General features: G+C 42.9%; 1 protein-coding gene across 1 annotated transcript in view; it reads right to left on the bottom strand.

Annotated features, from left to right (window-relative positions):
- Positions 1–21898, bottom strand: part of LOC146867294 (basic phospholipase A2-like) — a 199592-nt gene that overhangs the window by 43340 nt on the left and 134354 nt on the right. The window contains exon 3 of the mRNA XM_085604062.1: positions 844–950. Coding sequence (XP_085460188.1) covers positions 844–950 — 107 coding nt within the window. The remainder of the gene's footprint in view (positions 1–843; positions 951–21898) is intronic.

The following is a 21898-nucleotide window of genomic DNA, read 5'->3' as shown; positions in this document are numbered from 1 at the left end:
TTTGTGAATATAATGAATTCTATTTATTTTGTTAGATCGATAAATATGTTAAAGGATTAATGGCCTGATTTAGATTTCGGTTGACGGATTGCTCTGTCACCACGTTGATGGATATCCTGTACATCAAAATATAAATCCATAGCATATTATGGCATTTATATTTCTGCGGATGGGATATTCGTCACCATTGTGATGGAGTAATCTGTCCACCAAAATCTAAATCAGGCCCGAAATTTGTTTTACATAATTGATATATGTTCTTAATGTAGTTTTGAAAATGTAAACTTATTTCTATTGTGTTTTGTTTCCCAAAAATACAAATAGATTAATGTTTTTATGTTAAAGTAGAAACATATTAGAGGTTTAGACCTTTTTTAATTATTAAAAATGAGTAATATGTTTCAATTGTATTAATTATATTATTTATTTTATATACATTATGGTACACCTTATTTTTTAAGTTAATACCTTGGTTGTTTGAATATTCATTTTGATTGTCTATATTGTTGCATTCAATATTTTGGTAAAATATATTTTTAATTCTATATTTATGTCAATATATTGATAGTAAATGTTTCTGGGATTTGAAATATCAGTATTGTAATTCTATATTTTGGCAGAAGACATTTTCACCTCAGTATCTTTTTAGATTGATATTTTTGTAGTCAATTTATAGGACTACAAGCAAATGTTACACGTCCTGGGAAGCACACCCTCTGTACCAGTCAATCCTTTCTATATCAGGCTTTTACTGTTCCTGTACCTCTTTACAGCTGTACATGCACTTGCTCAGCATCCCAAAACCCCTCATTTTAGGGGAAATGTATAAACATAAGATCTCACCACATGTTACGTTCCCAGCGCACATGCTGAATTTGTAGCTGTCGAGCTTTGGTTTGCATCCTCTTCCCTCTAACTGTGTATAGCAGCAGTCGTGACTTTGACAGCACCTTAGAAAAGAAAACTCAAAGAATGACCACGAGCACAACAATCAGATTATCTTACATATCCATACACTCTATACTGATGAACTGAACCTAACACCTGCATACTCTTATCGGTTAGGAGAGCTACAGTTACCTTAGCACAAGCCACAAAAGGGCAACAAGTGTGCATAGGTATGTTGATTACATTGGAGCTCTCAGTGCCCTTTGGGGTGGGGCACTGAGAGCTCAATGCCCTTTTGTGGGCCTTGCAAGAAATGTCCAATATAGGTAAATAACCCAATGAAATAATTTTAATTGCATCATAGCATTTACATTTCTTTTAACTGCAGCATAAAGGAAGAAGCTCCTGCCCGGTAAACACACTTCTCAACTAAATCTGATACACTAGTATAAACTAAACATTTTAACAAACCTTCTATTTTGAGAAGTATGCAAAATTCCAGATGTAGATCACTAGGAAGAAATCACCTTCCAGGACCCTATGTCCGCTACTGTAGCTACTAGCAGGCTGTATTTCCCGGACAGTACAATTACAGGGGTCATATGATGCTCTTACAGCAAGACCTCTTAGGATCCTTGGAAATTAGTAGTCAAGGTAATTAGACCTCAATATGCAGTGCATCTCACCTAGGCATCCTTCATTTCCTGGGCAGATGTGGACAAACAGTCTGAGGCTAAAGTTAGGCTGTCTCTAGTTATAATGCAACACATCGGCTACACTCACAATAAAGTACGACTGTCCAACAAATGTTGTGTTTACACCACCTTATATTACTAGCTTATGTTTATAATTTATAGGTGTAGTATTAACAGAATTTAAGTCATTGTAAAGCAGAAAACACATCCTAATATACCAATGTAATATATCAATGACACAATTACCCAGTAATGTCACAATGAGAATGATAATCTCATGTGAGTACTGGCCAGCAGTTAAAACAGATTTTAAAGGTAAGTATTGTTTTTTTAATTATTGTTTTAAAATGTATATGTCTAAATTAAATTTACATGTTTAAATTGTTTTATTATCCAATACATATTTAAACGTGTGAATTAAAGTGCTGTAGAGTTTTATTTCCTTATTTGCTTATTTGTAATCAATATATTAAATTAGGCACATAAATATTATAAATTAGAATACATTCTTTTTTTTTTAAATGATAACCTTTAGTCAAAGTCAAAGTAAAAAAAAAACGTTATTTCGGTTATAGAAGCCATAAAAGCAGATTGAATATACAATTCATAGGATAAAAATATATGCTAAAACACAAAAACAGTATTTCATGATTCGATATTACAATCATCTATAGTTGGCAAGTTTATGAAAAAGCGAGTTCAAATTATGATACTAACTATCAATACAGATCTTTCCAAGCCCTCAAAGTTTAACATACGTGTAGTTCCAGGTCACGTACAAGTGGATTTCTATACCTTTTTAAAAGCAAGCGTGAACTGTTTTCATAAAAAGATAAATTAAAAGAAAAACATTGAAAAATTAGTTTACCAGGTTAAAATATTTGGGACAATTCTCTAAAAAAGCTATAAGAATCATATGTGTTTATAAACCGGAAAGTAACATCTAGTTACTAGCCAACACATTCCCCTTAAGGGTACTCCTGCGTATACACCACACTGAATGTAGAAACTTCGAGGTGACAACTGCAAATAACGGAAGCGTTTCATATTTAAGTAACCTAAACACCTCAACGTAATTTCTGAGACCCATGTTCCTACAGAGTTGAAGAACCCACCTCGATCTAGGCCTAGTGTAACAGGACAAAACAACATTACGTGGAGTTATGTTTCTTCAGAAGCAGAGCAGCCAGGACAATCAGCTTTGTTTACACCCTTCCATTTGTTCGTAAATGCACGGAGCGGTAACGTACCGTGCCTAAATTGTAAATACGATTTTTTTGCCATAAACGTTTGAATGCTATCCAAAACCAATTCTAGCTTGTACTGCTGCTTAACATCCAGGAACCTTGAGGTCAGGCAACAAGAGTTCAAACTCTGGGTCAACATAGCAAATTTGTGTTCTTTAAAGGCAACAACTAGGGACTTTTTGGATGTGCTGGGACAAATCTCTTCCGGGGTAAACCACATATTAGCACACCCCAGTGAGAAGCATGCCTTCCTAACGTAGGACAGCCAAGGTAAATTGGCTGCACCTAATATAGACATAACATCCTTCAATTCCTCCCTATAAGAAGCTAATTCGGGCGTGCTCCATATGCAACGCTAAAATAGGAGGGGACGGGAGGCTATTAGATCAGCAATAGGATCTATTCCAAAATCCAACCTAAGAGGGGTTATGGGCGCGCTTCTTGGTAGGCCCAGTAGTTGCCTGATAAAAGTATTCTCTGTGACCGATAGTGTATGAGCCACACAGTGACCCCAGAGTTCTGCTCCATATAGACAGGCTCCCCTTGCTTGAGTTTTATAAATTTCTGCCAGGGGGCCGACCACTTTTTGTGTGCAGTTTTTATAAACTCTCAAAATACCACCCACTGACTGTGTTAGTTCCAGATTGGCCTTCTTGGTTTGTGTCCCCCAATCCATCTTGTCATTGAGGGTAATGCCTAAATAGTCAAAAATGAGCACTCTTTTGAGGGACCTACCCTCCAGTTGGGGATGCGGGCAGTTAGTAGTTTTAGCATTGAAGACCATGTATTTCGTTTTCTCAACATTTATTTCCAGGTTCCTGTTCCTACAGAATGTGCTGAACTTATCAAATAGTCGCTGCATTCCCATTGATGATTTAGACAGGAGCAGCGTATCATCGGCGAACATTAAGGCCGCTATTTGGTATTCATTAGCCTTGGGGAATCCAAGTTCTTGGCTGCCAGGAGGGTTTTGATAAGGCCATTTAAAAAGAGGGAATAAAGTGCTGGCGCTAACACGCAGCCCTGCCTCACCCCTTTCTCAATGGCCATATCTTACCCTCCAATAAGTACCTTCGTGTAGGCGTTTCATTCGTTGGCAAAGGTAAGCCGGTGCTCCCATGTCAGAAAGTAGACCCCATAACTGGTCACGCTGTACCATATCAAAAGCGGACTTAAGGTCCACAAAAGTTAGGTAAAGGCTTCCCCCCTCTAGTATAACCGTTTTGCAGTGAATTAATTGCAGTCTAAAAATCTGATCGATGGTCGAGATCTTGGAACTAAAACCTACTTGTAAGGGAGTTAAAACATTCATCTCGGCCATCCAAGATTGCAATCGCCCCAATAAAACGCTTGCAAATATCTTTTGGGAAACGTTGATGAGGCTAGTTTGCCGGATTGAGGGGGGAGCCTTTTTCAAATATTGGGATAATTTCCGCACCAGCTCAAGTCGATGGAAGTGGCATACCCTGAATAAAAGCATTGAATAGAACCTGTAGGTAAGGGACCCATACTACCTGTTCATTTCTGAACAGGTCACCAGGAATTCTATCCAGTCCCGGTGCCTAGTTAGGAAGTGTATTTTTCACCGCAAAAGAAACTTCCAACATTGAACATGGTGGTGAGGCCATATTTAGGGGGTTTGGTCTGTGTCTATTGAGTCATGTGATACAGCTTCGTCAATAGATCTAGAGTATAGTCCCTTAAAATATGCTCTCCAGACTTCCTCCCCCAGATTAGATTCTATAGCCGAGTTGCCTTTGGAGTTGCCAGTTTTGACCAAATTCCAGAAGCTTCTCATATCTCTAGTATCCAAAGCTAGCTTTATTGCTTCCCATTTTTCAACCTCACAAGCTGCTTTGGCTTCAGCTAAAGTGTTTTGATAATGGGATCTGGCAAGTCGGATGCATAAGGGGTCCTTTTTTTTTACCGCAAGTACCAATGCACTTTTGGCAGCCTTACACGCTTTGTTAAACCAGGGATGTTTAGGTTTTGGGGGGAATTTATTAGTATTTCCATAACTATAAAAGAACTCTGCCAATTTTGTCATCAGATCCTGATGATTCATACTTATCAAACATAAGGACTCATAACCTTGAATTTTTTCAAACATCTAAAAGCAGTTTCTAAGTAGGGAATGGATTGCGTATACAACAAAACCATTTTTTCGTTGGATACAACCAGAGACCCCCATCGTACTCTTCTACCCCATTTTATTGCAATTAAGTTTGAAGGTGGATATTATATTGAGCCCTGAGCACCCCTAAACTGAGGATAACCTTTAGTAGTTTTCCTTATGCTTTCCCTTAGGGAGATCCCCACCTCAGTTGTGTAGATCTTCACCAATAGGTGAAAGGTCAATAGTAGTAATTTTACATTAGCAAATTCTGTTGCAAGAAGCTCCACTCCCTCACTTGATGGGGTAATGACATGTAAGTTTATACCTTGCTATAAATCCCCACTAGAAAATAGTGAATAGCAAAAAAGTGGAGCATTACATCTAGGAGTAGGAATAATTATACACATGATAAATATACATGAATATTTACCTTGGAGAAATGGGTGCATTATCTACAATACAATGCACTGACTGGGCTTTGGGTCAGAAACTTGATCATAATTGAATGGCTTTCTTGTCTACCTCAGTCCGCTGCTCCATGTTCAATGGTTTTCCTCTCTATTCTTGTGTTTTTCCCATCACAGGAGTATTTCCTCTTTAGTGTGTGTATGGTTGTAATTAATAAATGTTTGTGAGGGAAGTAGGCATTTCGACCCTGAGTACATCATGAGGGGTAAAAGGAAGGGTATTTAATCCACTCAGTAAATGCTAATCTGCTGGGGTGAAGTATTTGCTGGGTGGGCAAATACCTCACAGTCCAAGCTTTTCTTTAGAAAAAAATTAATCACAAGTGGAATCTGTGTATTTTGCAGACCAAAGACGACCTGCATAAGGATTTAACACACATTTCCCTACAGTACATTTCAGCAGGACTAACCTGCCAAAATGTACCTGCGCAAAGTTGTAGGGCTTGCTGTAATTACCACATTACTCATAATTAGGAGAATTAACAAAACTCGCATTTAGAGAGGAATGGGAATTTACGCTTCAACACCCACAGTCCAAGGAGTCAGAACTCCAATGTAAAACTAGATCCCCTTTGTTAGACCTGCCATACTTAGGGTGGTCTTCCTCCACCTTTTTGCCTACTTTTAGGACTCTGAGCACTTTACTACTGCTGACCAGTGTTAAATTAAAGTGCATGTGCATCTCCCCTAAAACATGGTGACATTGGTATATACCTGATTGCATATTTAGTAGGCCTGGGCAAAAATTTCGTTCCGTTCGCGGAAATTGCGATAATTTGACATTTTTGCGTTCCGCGGAGAGCGCAAAAATGTCAAAAATTCCGGTTTCCGCAGCTTGGCGATAATTTGTTTCTTGCTCGCGCTGTAAAATAATACATTCTCGCGCGCGCGAGATCGCCTTACCTGAATCCCTGCGTTCGCCGACAAGTTTTCTTGATCCGGTCGCGTTCTCCATGAGATGTTGTATTGTTTTTAGCCATTTGCGCTGTCTCGCGACAGTTCGCGCCCGCAGTGACGTCATGCGTCGCGCGATCACGTCTTTCTTCTCGCGATCATGCACCGCGAGAACAACTCAAAACAAGATGGCCGCGCCCGCAAGCAACCACATGGGTAAGTTGGCGACCCGCAACCATGCAGAAAATCTCGCGAACATGCCGGAAAAAAACTTCCGCATCTTCGCGATATTTCTGCTTGTTTGCGATAATTTTAAACATTCTCGCGATAATTTGCGAAGGCTAATTCCGCAAATTCCGCCCACCCCTAATATTTAGTTTACCGGTACGCCCCTTGTAAAGTTGTATACGATATATACACAGGGCCTCTAATCTAAATGCTCCTTGTGGGCCTGCAGCACTGATTGTGCCACACACACAAGTAGCCTTTCAAACTTGTCTCAGGGCTACCATTGCAGGGCCTGTGTGTTCAGTTTACTGCCCCATCGACCTGGCTTTTAAAACCACTTGCCATGCTTTAAACTCCCCCTTTAGTTACACATAGGTCACTCCTAAGTAAGGACCTAGGGAGACCTATGGGCAGGGTGCTGTGTAAAACTTAGGACATGTGCTTTTAATTTTGACATGTCTTGGTAGTGGCAAACAGCTAACTTTGTTTTTCACTACTGTGAGGCCTACTTCTCTCATAGGATAGCATTGGGAATTCCTTAAAACACTTCAAAGTTGTAATTCCTGATTAGAAACAAGTAGATAAATCATGTTTAATATCTTTGGAATGGTAATGATAAATCCTCTTTAGTGGTAAAGTTGTATTTGACATTACTATACTATTTACTGCTCTGTGTGCCTGCAGCCTGTCCCCAATATGTGTCTTGGCTGGGGTGACAGCTACACTTTGTGCATTCCCTCCAGAGAGCCATAATCAAAGGAAGGTGAAGCTCATCTGCATTGCATTCTGAGCACTCATCTGCATTCATCTACATTCTGATGGATCTTCCTGGGCAAGGTGGAATGGGAGGGGCTGACACTTACACTTCAATATGTAGTGACCTCTCCTCACACAAAGCACTGATCTACCCCCACAGATAGCCTGGCAGACAGGACTTGGTTGAAAGGGATCTTTGCCCACTACATAGAACTCCTTTGAAGTCACCCCCTACATCAAAGGCACTTTTGGGTATAAGTACTGGAGTTTTGACCCTACCAAATCAGTACAGTACTGGACCTGGGAAGTATAGTTTGCTGTGCTCTAAGGTTTGCCACTTTGCCTTGAATGACTGTTCTGAGGAACTGCGTCTCTGCTTTGCTGAGTTCTCCTGCTGCCTGCTTATCTCTGCCCTGCTGAAGACAAGGCCTGGACCCTTCTCACTTGAACCCAGAGTGACTCCAATAGCTCGCTGGCTTGCCTCCTATTTTCTGAAGTCTCAAGAACTCAAAATACTTCCTGCAATCCTGCTGGTGCTGCTGAACTCTGCCTTCTGTGAGTCCCACCCTAGCCTGAGGTGACCCCTCAAGTCCTGTGCCTCAGAAAAGGGTTCTGCAGCTCATTTATATATATTCTTCTAAACATGTGCCCCGAAGCATTGAAGACGCTACTCCACGAAGGTAAGTTCATCCGAACACTTTATTTCCAAACCGGCTTTTCCATTCTGATTCTTTAAATCCCTTACACGTTTCGGAGCTGCTGCTCCTTCATCCGTGGGAAGCCTGAAAAGTCACAGAAAATGCACTGCACACATTGCGCTAATAAATATCACCTCGCCCTCTAGTGGGCCTCGCAAGGTAATCTTGCCTTCTGGGGTTTAAAGTCCCTCATGTAGTGCAGCGATAATTTTTACCCATGTGGGTTCTGTGTACTTGCAGGTTAAATTTCAATATTTTAACAAGCCCTCGAGTGGGCCTCAGAACTTCGTGCCAGTTTGCAATGCTGAAACCTCCGTGCTGCTGACAGGGATTAAAAGTTCAACCTTGCAGGCCTTTTTGATTTAATGGCGGTGCAATCCTCCGCGGCCAGGCTGCCGCGTGATAGTTCTTCCAAACATGTGCCCTGAAGCATTGAAGACGCTACTCCACGAAGGTAAGTTCATCCGAACACTTTATTTCCAAACCGGCTTTTCCATTCTGATTCTTTAAATCCCTTACACGTTTCGGAGCTGCTGCTCCTTCATCCGTGGGAAGCCTGAAAAGTCACATAAAATGCGCTGCACACATTGCGCTAATTAATATCACCACGCTCTCTAGTGGGCCGCGCAAGCTCATCTTGCCTCCTGGGGTTTGTAGTCCCTCATGTAGTGCAGCGATAATATTTACCCATGTGGGTTCCGTGTACTTGCAGGTTAAATTTCAATATTTTAACAAGCCCTCGAGTGGGCCTCAGAACTTCGTGCCAGTTTGCAATGCTGAAACCTTTGTGCTGCTGACAGGGATGAAAAGTTCAACCTTGCAGACCTTTTTGATTTAATGGCAGTGCAATCCTCCGCGGCCGAGCTGCCGCGTGATAGTTCTTCCAAACATCTGCCCTGAAGCATTGAAGACGCTACTCCACGAAGGTAAGTTCATCCGAACATTTTATTTCCAAACTGGCTTATCCATTCTGATTCTTTAAATCCCTTACGCGTATCGGAGCTGCTGCTCCTTCATCCGAGGGAAGCCTGAAAAGTCACAGAAAATGCGCTGCACACATTGCGCTAATTAATATCACCTCGCCCTCTAGTGGGCCTCGCAAGGTAATCTTGCCTTCTGGGGTTTGTAGTCCCTCATGTAGTGCAGCGTTAATTTTTACCCATGTGGGTTCCGTGTACTTGCAGGTTAAATTTCAATATTTTAACAAGCCCTCTAGTGGGCCTCAGAACTTCGTGCCAGTTTGCAATGCTGAAACCTTCGTGTTGCTGACAGGGATATATATATATATATAAATAAAGCGAAAGAGAGAAAGGACCTAGTTTCCATAGGAAAAGCATTTTGTCATGTGCTCATAACTTTGGTGTCGTTTGACGAATCTTTATGAAATTTCCCCAAAAGTTCCTCTTTTTTGATCAGCTCCTATCTTGAAAGTTTGGGGGTAATTCGTCAAGGGGGGCTGAGAAAAAAGGGGGGTCCCAAAACGTGTTTTCCCCATGCACTTTCCATAGGAAACTTAAGACAAGGCTACTGATCAAACTGTTGAAAGGAATTACGCACAAATTGACAGGGAGGAACGTCTTGGTCCAGAATGCACGCTTGTGTTGAAATGGTGTAAATCCGTTCAGTAGTTTTTGAGATATTAAAGGAAAAATATATATATATATCTGGGCGGAGCCTAACTCCAGAGCATGAGCTTGCCTCTGATTGGCTGATAACACTTCAAACCAGGAAGTGTTAGCAGCCATCTTGTGCCTTGCATCGAGTGAAAATAAAACAAAGGTGCCGGGAGCAATCTAATTTACCGGAGCTCTGTCTGTGCGAGATACCCCTTTCACATTGAAATGGTTTAAATCCGTTCAGTAGTTTTTGAGATATTAAAGGAAAAAAATATATATATATTTGGGTGGAGCCTAACTCCAGAGCACGAGCGTGCCTCTGATTGACTGTTAACACTTCAAACCAGGAAGTTTTAGCAGCCATCTTGTGCCTCGCATTGAGTGAAAATAAAACAAGGGTCCCGGGGGCAATTTAATATACCGGAGCTCTGTCTGTGTGAGATACCCCTTTCACGCTCCCTCTCCCCACATCACCAGCTCACAGCTATGCCTTTAGAAGCCAGTGCGTCGGCTTGCAGCTCTCTACCTCTCCGAGCCAGTACGCTGCTGTGTCGGCTCGCAGCTCTCTACCTCTTCGAGCCAGTACGCTGCTGTGCCTGTGAGCAGACGGCCCGTAGCTCTCCCTCTGCGAGTCGAGCCCACAGGCCGCAGCTCTCCCTCTGCGAGCCTGGGTGCGGACTGTTGAAACTAGGAACTGTTGGCAGCTATTTTGTGATTCAGTCCATGTCAGCTCGCATCTCTCCATCTACAAGACATCGAGTCCGTAGTTCTACCTCTGCGAGGCAACTCTGAAAACATACAGGAGCTCTGTCTCTGCGAGATGCCCCTTTCACGCTCCCTACATCACCAGATAGCAGCTATGCCTTTAGAAGCTAGTCCGTTGGATCACAGCTCTGCGTCTGCGAGCCGTCGGGCCCGCAGCTCTACCTCTGTGAGCCAGCCCATTAGTTCGTAGCTGTGTGTCTGCTAGCAGGCCCGTCGGCCCGTTGCTCTCTCTGTGCGAGTTAGACCATAGCTCTCTGAAGCATAACTCCCAACAACCTTCTTGGGCCCGCAACTCTCCATCTGTGAACCACCGGTCAGCTCGCAGCTCTTTGTGTGCGAGTTCTCGGGCCTGCAGTTGTATCTCTGAAGCCAAGACTGGAAATATACCGCAGCTCTCTCTCTACAAGATACCCCTTCATGCTCCCTCTCCCCACATCACTGTCCCGCAAGTTAGAAAAAACAGTACTAATGACAAATAGCAGAATAGTAGTTTAATATTTAAAAAACCTTTGAAATTCACTGAAAAAACCATAGGTTTTACAGACGTTATGGTTAGAAATTAGAATTTAAAAAACCTTTGAAATTCACTGAAAAAACCATAGGTTTCAAGGACGTTATAGTTAGAAATTAGCATTTAAAAAAACCTTTGCAATTCACTGAAAAAAACATAGGTTTTACAGATGTTATAGTTAGAAAGTCGCATTTAAAAAACCTTTGAAATTCACTGAAAAAACCATAGGTTTCAGGGACGTTATAGTTAGTTGGTCATTTCACTCATACAAAACCAGAGAAATTCTACCGTTATAGTTAGTTCAGCTAACTATAACTCACACCCCCGCATTGCACTGCTGATGACGTCACATATTACATCATTCAAGACATGGTCAGTGACATCACTGATGACATCTCAAATGACATCACTGATGACATCACTGATGACATCATCCACGTGAAAATCTGATGCACCTCCTCACATCTGAATATAACCTTTGATACACCCACTCTAAAATATAGACTACCATTTTCGAAAAAATAGACACATCAATCAATCAATCATGACATTTATAGAGCGCGCTACTCACCCGAAAGGGTCTAAAGGCGCTAAAAAAGGGGGGGGGGGTGCCGCTACTGCTCGAAGAGCCAGGTCTTGAGGTGTTTCCTGAAGGTGAGGTGGTCCTGGGTCAGTCGTAGGTGTTTGGGGTGAGAGTTCCAGGTCTTTGCTGCCAGGTAGGATAACGATCTGCCTCCGATGGTGGTTCTGCGAATCCGTGAGACGGTGGCGAGGGCGAGGCTGGTGGAGCGGAGCTGGCGGGTGGGGGTGTAGAACGAGAGGCGGCTGTTGAGGTATTCGGGGCCCATGTTGTGGAGCGCCTTGTGTGCGTGGGTGAGCAGTCTGAACGTGATCCTTTTGTTGACAGGGAGCCAGTGGAGATTTCTCAGGTGGGCGGATATGTGGCTGTGGCGAGGGATGTTGAGGATGAGTCTTGCAGAGGAGTTCTGTATGCGCTGGAGACGGTTTTGAAGTTTGGCAGTGGTGCCTGCGTATAGGGCGTTCCCGCAGTCCAGTCGGCTGGTGACGAGGGTCTGGGTGACTGTTCTTCTGGTTTCAGTGGGAATCCATCGGAAGATCTTCCGGAGCATGCGGAGGGTGTTGAAGCATGAGGATGAGACGGCGTTGACTTGCTTGGTCATTGTGAGGGAGGAGTCCAGGATGAATCCCAGGTTGCGTGCGTGGTCCGTTGGTGTAGGTGCGGTGCCCAGCGCCGTGGGCCACCAGGAGTCGTCCCAGGCTGATGGGGATTGTCCGAGGATGAGGACCTCGGTCTTGTCCGAGTTGAGCTTCAGACGGCTGTGCTTCATCCATTCCGCTACCTCTTACATACCTTCCTGAAGGTTGGTTTTGGCGATGGCTGTGTCTTTGGTGAGGGAGAGTATAAGTTGGGTGTCATCGGCGTAGGAGATGATGTTGATGTTGTGTTTGCGTGCGATGGTGGTGAGGGGGCTCATGTAGATATTGAAGAGTGTTGGGCTGAGTGAGGATCCTTGAGGTACGCCACAGACGATCTTGGTGGCCGCAGAGCAGAAGGGAGGAGGCGGACTCTCTGGGTTCTGCTGGAGAGGAACGAGGTAATCCATTCCAGGGCCTTTCCTTGTATTCCAGTGTTGTCGAGGCGGTTTTTTAGGGTGCGGTGGCAGACGGTATCGAAGGCTGCTGAGAGGTCTAGGTGGATGAGAGCAGCTGTTTCTCCGTTGTCCATCAGGGTTCTGATGTCATCTGTGGCTTCGAGGAGGGCCGTCTCGGTGCTGTGGTTGGCTCGAAATCCGGACTGGGAAGGGTCGAGCGAGTTGTTAGCCTCGAAGAATGCGGTCAGCTGTTTGTTGATGGTCTTCTCGATGACTTTAGCCGGGAAGGGGAGAAGAGAGATGGGGCGGAAGTTCTTGAGGTCTTTGGGGTCCGCTGTGGGTTTCTTCAGGAGGGCGTTGATGTCTGCGTGTTTCCAGCTCTCAGGGAATGTGGCTGACGTGAAGGAGCTGTTTATGAAGTTCCACAGGTGGAGTGCGATGATGGATTCGGCTTTGTTGAAGATGTGATGGGGGCATGGGTCGGAGGGAGAGCCGGAGTGGATGGTGTTCATGACGTGGCTGGTGTCTTCACCGCTGATGGGGGTCCATGAGCTGAGGATGGTAGCGGGGGTCGCTGGATTGGTGTCCGGTGGTGGAGTTTGTGGTCCAAAGCTGTCGTGTATATCTGCAATCTTGCGGTGGAAGAACGTGGCTAGGGAGTTGCAGAGGTCTTGCGAAGGGGTGATTTTGTTGTTGCTAGCGTTGGGGTTAGAGAGCACTTTGACGATGCTGAAGAGTTCCTTGCTGTTGTGAGTGTTGTTGTCCAGTCGTTCTTTGAACGATGTCCTCTTGGTGGCCCGAATCTGCTGGTGGTATTCGCGGGTGGCGTTTTTGAGGGCTGTTATGTTTTCTGTTGTTCGTTCGTGGCGCCAGGTTTTTTCGAGTGTTCGTGAGATTTCTTTGCGGCTTTGAGGGCGTATGTGAACCATGAGGGTTTTCTGTTGCTGATTTTGCCTTGGGGGTTCTTCAGTGGAGTGAGGTCGTTGGCGCAGTTGGTGATCCACTGTGTGAGGTTGTGGGCTGCGGTGTTGGTGTCAGGTAAGTTGGTGTCGGCTGGTGGGTTCTGGCTCAGCAATGTGGTTAGCTGGTCTGTGGTGATTTTGCTCCAGCATCTGTGGGGGATCCGATGCGTGAGGTGGAGAGATGTAGTCTTCTTGAATGTGAAGTGTATGCAGCTGTGGTCGGTCCAGTGTAGTCCGGTGGAGTGGTTGAAGGCGACGTGGTTACTGGCGGAGAAGATGGTGTCGAGCGTGTGGCCAGCGAGGTGGGTAGGGGTGTCCACCAGTTGCTTGAGTCCGAGGTTGGCTAGGTTATCGAGCAGGGTGGTGGAGGTGTTGTCGTTGTTTTTCTCCAGGTGAAAGTTCAGGTCTCCTAGGAGGATGTATTCTGGTGAGGCTAGGGCATGCGGGCTGATGAAGTCTGCGATGGTTTCGCTGAATTGTGTGCGCGGGCCCGGGGGTCTGTAGATGAGCGTTCCTCTGAGGGTGGTCTGGGGGTTGGTGTGGATCTGGAAGTGTAGGTGTTCGGCGGTGGGGATGGTGTCTTTGGTGTTGGTCGTGACTCTGATGGTGTTCCTGTAGATGATGGCGACTCCTCCTCCTGTTTTGTTGATGCAGTCCTTCCGGGTGATTTTGTAGCCGTCTGGGATGGCTATGGCGATGTCGGGGGCTGAGGAGGCGTTCATCCAGGTTTCAGTAAGGAAGGCGACGTCTGGTGCTGATGTGTCGAGGAGGTCCCAGAGTTCGATGGCGTGCTTGTGAACGGAGCGGGTGGAGAGGAGGATGCACTTGAGGTGGTTGTTGTCGCTGTTAGGTTTGGCAGGCGGGGTGCGGGGTCGGAGGCAGGTGAATTTGCAGGCTTGACAGGTGAAGGGTCCGTGTGTGCACTTTGGGGTGGCTTGGTAGCAGGCGGGTGGTCGTCCGGTGTTCAGTGCGTTGAGGGTGGTGGAGTCATATCTCAGTCGGGTGTCCTGCTCCGGCGGGGGCCAGGGGTTCTGGCGCTGGGCGCGATCTGGGCACCGACAGGCTTGCCTGACTGGTTCGTAGGTCTACACACACATCCACTCATTCACCCACACAGTCACTCATACATGCAGTCACTCATCAATGCAACACTATCATATGCACTCATACACCTATACAGACACTCACACACTGCCACATATCCTGAGTTACTCACACAGCTAGTCAGTCATGCAAAGAATCAATCACACTTCCATTTACTCACCTATACAGTTATACAGAAACCAGCTCACTTATTCACACAGATACTAACACATAATTACTCTGTTATGGAATCACTGATACAAATACACACTCATCCATGCAGCCACTCTCACAATTACCGACCCTCACATATAGTTATCTATATACACCATCACTCACATATACTGCCTTTTACATATGTAGTTACTTGCACATGTACCACTGAAACATCCATTCACTCACCAACACACCCATACACACACACACACTCATCCACCCATATAGCTGTTTCCACATGCACTCTTGAACCCATACACCCAGTGAATCAACCACTTACACATCTATGCACAGAGTCACACACCTCCCACCCACACACACTCAGGCAGCCATACAAATACACAGGCAAGCAATCGATAACTCATATAGACACTCATGCAGCTACTCACCAACCCATGCAGCAGCTTACACAACAACAGACAGACTGATACAGACTTTCACACAGTTTAGTCACTAACCCATGCATTCAGTAAGACACGATTAATCACTCACTTATACAGTCAGTCACGTACCTTGTAAATCCTCCATACAACCACTCATTCTTCAATGCAGCTTGGCATATATACAGTCACTGGATGATGTCATTAGTGATGTCATCAGTGATGTCATTTGAGATGTCATCAATGATGTCATCAGTGATGGCACTGACCATGTTGTGAATGATGTAATATGTAATGTCATCAGCAGTGCATTGCGGGGGCGCAAGTTATAGTTAGCTGAACTAACTATAACAGTGGAATTTCTCTGGTTTTGTATGAGTGAAATGTCCAACTAACTATAACGTCCCTGAAACCTATGTTTTTTTGTAATCTTTCCCCGAGAGCGCTGTACTCTTTTTCGAAAAGATTTGGAGGGTTTGAAGCATATGTATATATATTTATATATATATACATATATATATATATATATATATATATATATATATATATATATATATATATATATATATAGTACAACAAATTGCCCTAAAGCTTTTGAAAGCGCACACTTGGCAAGCTGAACCATCCGGTTATTTTGTCAGCAGGCACTGCAAAACATCGAACAGCCCACTAAGGGCGTGGCATGAATGAAACTAAATAAAGATAACCAGAATTGCCTGCACGAGTCATTTATTAAGCGACCTCTGATGAAAGGCAGCAGCCTTGAAACGCGTCAGGTCTAAGAGAAATAATCCAAGGAATATCAGCGCAGGCTTTTGCCTTGAAAAAATAACCGGATGGTTCAGCTTGCCGAGTGTGCGCTTTTAAAAGCCTTAGGGCAATTTGTTGGACAATTACTTACGCAGCAGCCCTGTCGCGGAAAGCAGCACTGTCCTTGTACTGAAAAGGAGGCCGTGTTCGGAACTGTGTCCGGACTCGAATACGGTTCGGCGAGCTGTGGTTTAAATAGCTCGTTCTGATTTCTGGGGCCCACCATGGGTGAATAATGCTGAAAAACCATGACACGATTGCAGGACCTACTAAAGGTGTGATGCTCTTTCTGGTATGGGACTACTAAAGCCAGCATGAACTGCAAAACATCGAACAGCCCACTAAGGGCGTGGCATGAATGAAACTAAATAAAGGTAACCAGAATTGCCTGCACGAGTCATTTATTAAGCGACCTCTGATGAAAGGCAGCAGCCTTGAAACGCGTCAGGTCTAAGAGAAATAATCCAAGGAATATCAGCGCAGGCTTTCGCCTTGAAAAAATAACCGGATGGTTCAGCTTGCCGAGTGTGCGCTTTCAAATGCTTTAGGGCAATTTGTTGGACAATTACTTACGCGGCAGCCCTGTCGCGGAAAGCAGCACCGTCCTTGTACTGAAAAGGAGGCCGTGTTCGGAACTGTGTCCGGACTCGAATACGGTTTGGCGAGCTGCGGTTTAAATAGCTCGTTCTGATTTCTGGGGCCCACCATGGGTGAATAATGCTGAAAAACCATGACACAATTGCAGGACCTACTAAAGGTGTGATGCTCTTTCTGGTATGGGACTACTAAAGCCAGCATGCACTGCAAAACATCGAACAGCCCACTAAGGGCGTGGCATGAATGAAACTAAATAAAGGTAACCAGAATTGCCTGCACAAGTCATTTATTAAGCGACCTCTGATGAAAGGCAGCAGCCTTGAAACGCGTCAGGTCTAAGAGAAATAATCCAAGGAATATCAGCGCAGGCTTTCGCCTTGAAAAAATACCCGGATGGTTCAGCTTGCCGAGTGTGCGCTTTCAAAAGCTTTAGGGCAATTTGTTGGACAATATATATATATTATCTACTGGCGGTCGCCAGTAGATAGTTATAGTTAGGACCGTGTTTCCATAGGAAATCCGCAACATTCTATTTGGAATACCTTTGGCGCCGGTCGACGAATCCTCACGAAATTTTCAAAACTAATGGGGCGCTACGCTTCGCTCCTACCCTGAAAGTTTCGGGGGGATTGGTCAAGCGGGGGCTGAGAAAAAAGGGGGGTCCCAAAACGCGTTTTTCCCATGCATTTTTCCATAGGACCTTTAGACACAGCTACAGCCCGAACGGCTGAACAGAATTACTTGAAATTTGGCAGAGAGGTAGTGCTCGGGTCAAGGATGTGCCTTTTGTAGGTCTGGTGTAAATCTGTTCAGTAGGTCCTGAGAAAATAGCATTTAAATCAATATATATATCGGTAAGCGCGCTCCGTGCGCTTACCGTAAGCTTACCGTACGCGTACGGTGCCGTGCGCGAGCTCAATTCTGATTGGTGGTTACATGACTGTAAACATTCGAATCGGTCGAAATCAGGAAGTGTCGGCCGCCATTTTCTGTCTCTCGCACTGGGAAACAAAGGTGGGGAACGTGAAAAGGGGGCAACGAAGAGAGTTGCAGACCCCCTAGTGTTTGTCAGGGGGTCCAAGAAGGACCCAAAAGTACGGAAAATACATTTAATCATTTTTTAAAAAAAACACGGAGTGCGCGTACGGTAAGCTTACCGTACGCGCACGGCAAAAAAAAATAATAAAAAAAAATAAAGAAGTAACAATCACATTTATTAAATAAATTAAAGGACCCACAAGGGAGAAAAAAACAAATGTTACTGTGTAAAAAAAGGCGAGGCGCGCACGGCATGGACTGCGCAACGTGGGCGCTCGGTGCGCGAAGCGCACCGTGCGCCCACAGCGCGCGCACGATGCGCGAAGCGCACCGTGCGCGCAGGGTGTGCGCACAGTGAAAAACCAGAAAAAAATATAAAAAATAAATACATACCTTAGCATTTAAGAAACCGTACAAATTCACTGAAAAAACCATAGGTTTCACACACGTTATAGTTAGGAATTATCATTTACAAAACCTTGCAAATTCACTTAAAAAACCATAGGTTTCACACATGTTATAGTTAGCTGTACATTTCACTCGTAAAAAACCAATGAAATTCCACGTTATAGTTAGATCAGGTAACTATAACTTGCGCGACCGCAATCCACAATGTGTAATTTCAGATGTCATCATTGATGTCATGAGTGATGTCACTGACCATGTCATGAATGATGTAATATGTGACGTCATCAGCAGTTTATTGTGGGCGCGCAAGTTATAGTTACCTGATCTAACTATAACATGGAATTTCATTGGTTTTTTACGAGTGAAATGTACAGCTAACTATAACATGTGTGAAACCTATGGTTTTTTAAGTGAATATATATATATATATATATATATATATATATATATATATATATATATATGTATGTATATATATGTATGTATATATATATTCACTGAAAAAACCATAGGTTTCACACACGTTATAGTTAGGAATTAGCATTTAAAAAACCTTAGAAATTCAGTGAAAAAACCATAGGTTTCACACATGTTATAGTTAGCTGGACATTTTACTCGTAAAAAACCAATGAAATTGCCCCGTTATAGTTAGTTCAGCTAACTATAACTCGCGCGCCCGCAATGCACTGCTGATGACGTCACATATTACATCACTCATGACATGGTCAGTGACATCACTCATGACATCACTGATGACATCTCAAATGACATCACTGATGACATCACTGATGACATCATCCTTGTGATAGAGTGGCAGACCTCCTCTCACCTTAATATAAGCTTTGATACACACATTCAAAAATAGAGACTAAAAATTTCAAAACAATGGACATACCAATACCAGTTACAACAACCTCTTCAGTAATTCTAAGATCCACATACACATCCACTCATTCACCAACAGTCCTATACAGTCACTCATACATGTACTCACTCATCATATGTACTCATACATCTATACATCCTGTTACACAATGCCACTCATCCATAGAGTTACTCACACACATAGTCACTCATGCTAATAAAGAATAAAACATACATTTACTTGCATATACAGTAATACACACACCACCATACTTACTTCTACGGAAACTTACACATACTTAGTCTTTTAAACAATCACTTATAGAAACACATACTTATTCATACAGGAACTCTTTCAATCTCTCCCTCTCACATATACTCACATATATACACCAATAGTCACATATACTAGTTAAAAACATATGTAGTTACTCCTGAAGACACTATTGAGACAGTCATTCACTCACTAACACACCCATACACACACTCATCCACCCATACAGTCCTGCACACATGCTGTCTTCAACACATACAAACAGTGAGTCACTCATTCATGCATCTATGCACTACGTAATACCCCCCACCGTACCATACAGACACTCAGACTGATACTCAAAAAAACAACTAATAACCTATATAGACACCCATGTAGCTACTCACCAACCCATGCAGCCACTTATACACAAAGTGAGAGATACACTTAATCAGTCAGTAACACAATCAATTTTTCAAAAACAAATCATCCATTTAGACACTTATATACCCATTTATTCTTCCATCGACCTTGAGATACACATATATAAAACATATTTATTTTTCTGAAAAACACACATTCACTGGATGATGTCATCAGTGATGTCATCAGTGATGTCATTTGAGATGTCATCAGTGATGTCATGAGTGATGTCACTGACCATGTCATGAGTGATGTAATATGTGACGTCATCAGCAGTGCATTGCGGGCGCGCGAGTTATAGTTAGCTGAACTAACTATAACGGGGCAATTTCATTGGTTTTTTACGAGTAAAATGTCCAGCTAACTATAACATGTGTGAAACCTATGGTTTTTTCACTGAATTTCTAAGGTTTTTTAAATGCTAATTCCTAACTATAACGTGTGTGAAACCTATGGTTTTTTCAGTGAATTTCTAAGGTTTTTTAAATGCTAATTCCTAACTATAACGTGTGTGAAACCCATGGTTTTTTCAGTGAATTTGCAAGGTTTTTTAAATGCTATTTTTTTTTTATTCTTCATTTTTTTCAAACATATTTTTAATTTAATTTTCTTATCTTTTATAAAGACTATGCTTAAATTTTTAAAATCCTTAAATATTTTTTTTATATATATTTTTTAAAATAAACATGTAAAATTTATTTCCAGTTTTTTTTTTTTTTTTTATTATTTTTTTTTATAGTACGCGTACCGTAAGCTCACGGTAAGCGTACGGTTTACGCAACGCCCGTAATCTATCTACGCTGCTTGCGTATAGTTACGTACTTTGCGTAGCCGCGCGTACTGCGCGTGGGACGCGTGCGCGCTTACGCAACACGCGCACGTTACGCGGAAGTGCCGGGAAATGACTGTTATGCGCATGCGCGCAAGCGCGTGTCTTTTTTAAGCGCACGCGTACTTTTTGCCGTAAGCGTACCGTAAGCGTACCGTAAGCGTACGGTAGGTCATGTGATCTTGAAACACAACTTTTGATTGGTTGAAACTACTTTCAGTTCTAGAACTCTCCTACACCACACCCATTCCCCTCATTTCTGCTTGTGATCCCTTGGGAGAAGGAGCTGGTTTGTCTTTGGGATACGATGGCAGAACAGCAGAGCTCTTCTGAGAGTGAGGCTAGCACCAGCAGCACTGTCTTGAGGCAGAGAGCGAGGAAAGTAAAGCCTTCTTACGTTTGGGAGTATTTTACTTTTCCAGAAGGCCAGCAAAAGGTGAATGCACCCTTAGTTACTTGCAAGCTGTGTAAGCGTGTACTTTCTAGAGGTAATCCTAACAGGAAGTATTCCTTTGGGAATCACACCATGAAGAGACACCTCCAGGAAGTACACAGAAGGACACATGGTCATCTTTTTGGAGGTAACTCTTCAGAAAGACGAGCCAGTACATCCACAGCAGCTCAGCCTGGACCATCATCTGCAGGGCAGACTCCTTCTTCTGCAGGTCAGGTGAGCCCTTCATCTGTGGGGGGAGAATCTCCTTTTGCTGGCCCTCTGGAAATTAACCCTCGGTTTGCGAGGGTTGAAGTACGGTGCGCCACTTGTCACGATCTAATTACTTATAGGGAGACCAGTGTTTCCCTGGTGAACAGTAAAATAGATCAGCACACTTGTCGTACCGTCTAATATTCCCAATCTTTCTTTCCTCTGTCCCTGCATGAACACAACGGTTCTTTTAAGAGCCAACCTTATCTTTCATCTTTTTTTTTCTTTTTTTTTAAAAACTTTTTTTTTTTTTTTTACCGTACGCGTACGGTAAGCGTACCTTTTTTTTATTTTTTTAAAAAAAACACTAAAAATCATTTATCTCATTACAAAGTCCTTGAGAGACTACAATTTTTATTTTTAACTTACCATACTCACTCAAAAAAATATTTATTCATTTGTTTTTTTTAAAAATAGTTTTTAAAATGGTTGTAGTTTCCGAAAATTTTCTATATCGATCTGAAAATAAAGAAAAAAGTATTAATATTTTTTATCCATTTTATAATACAATACACATATTTACATTTTTTAAAAAAAAATATTTTTGCCTTATTTTTGCTGTTTTCAGAATATATTGCATTTCACTATTAATTGTGAAAGCAATTGCATTCATCATTTTACAGCGGGCAAAAAAAATTAACAATCACAAAGATTGTATTAAAAAAGCCCAGAATGTCTTCTCACTTAAACTTATCATTACAGAAATGCATATTATTCTAAAAAAATATCATCTAAAAACAATACTTTTTTCTTTAAAATACCGTCTGATATGTTTGTTTCAGAAGTATAATCACAATATTATATCTCAAATAACTCCAAAATACATCTGATTTTA

Source organism: Triturus cristatus, chromosome 1_2 (assembly GCF_964204655.1).
Source record: "Triturus cristatus chromosome 1_2, aTriCri1.1, whole genome shotgun sequence".
NCBI classification, from domain to species: Eukaryota; Metazoa; Chordata; class Amphibia; order Caudata; family Salamandridae; genus Triturus; species Triturus cristatus.
The sequence above is the reverse complement of the archived record's forward strand: the minus strand, read 5'-3'. Positions and strand labels throughout refer to the sequence as shown.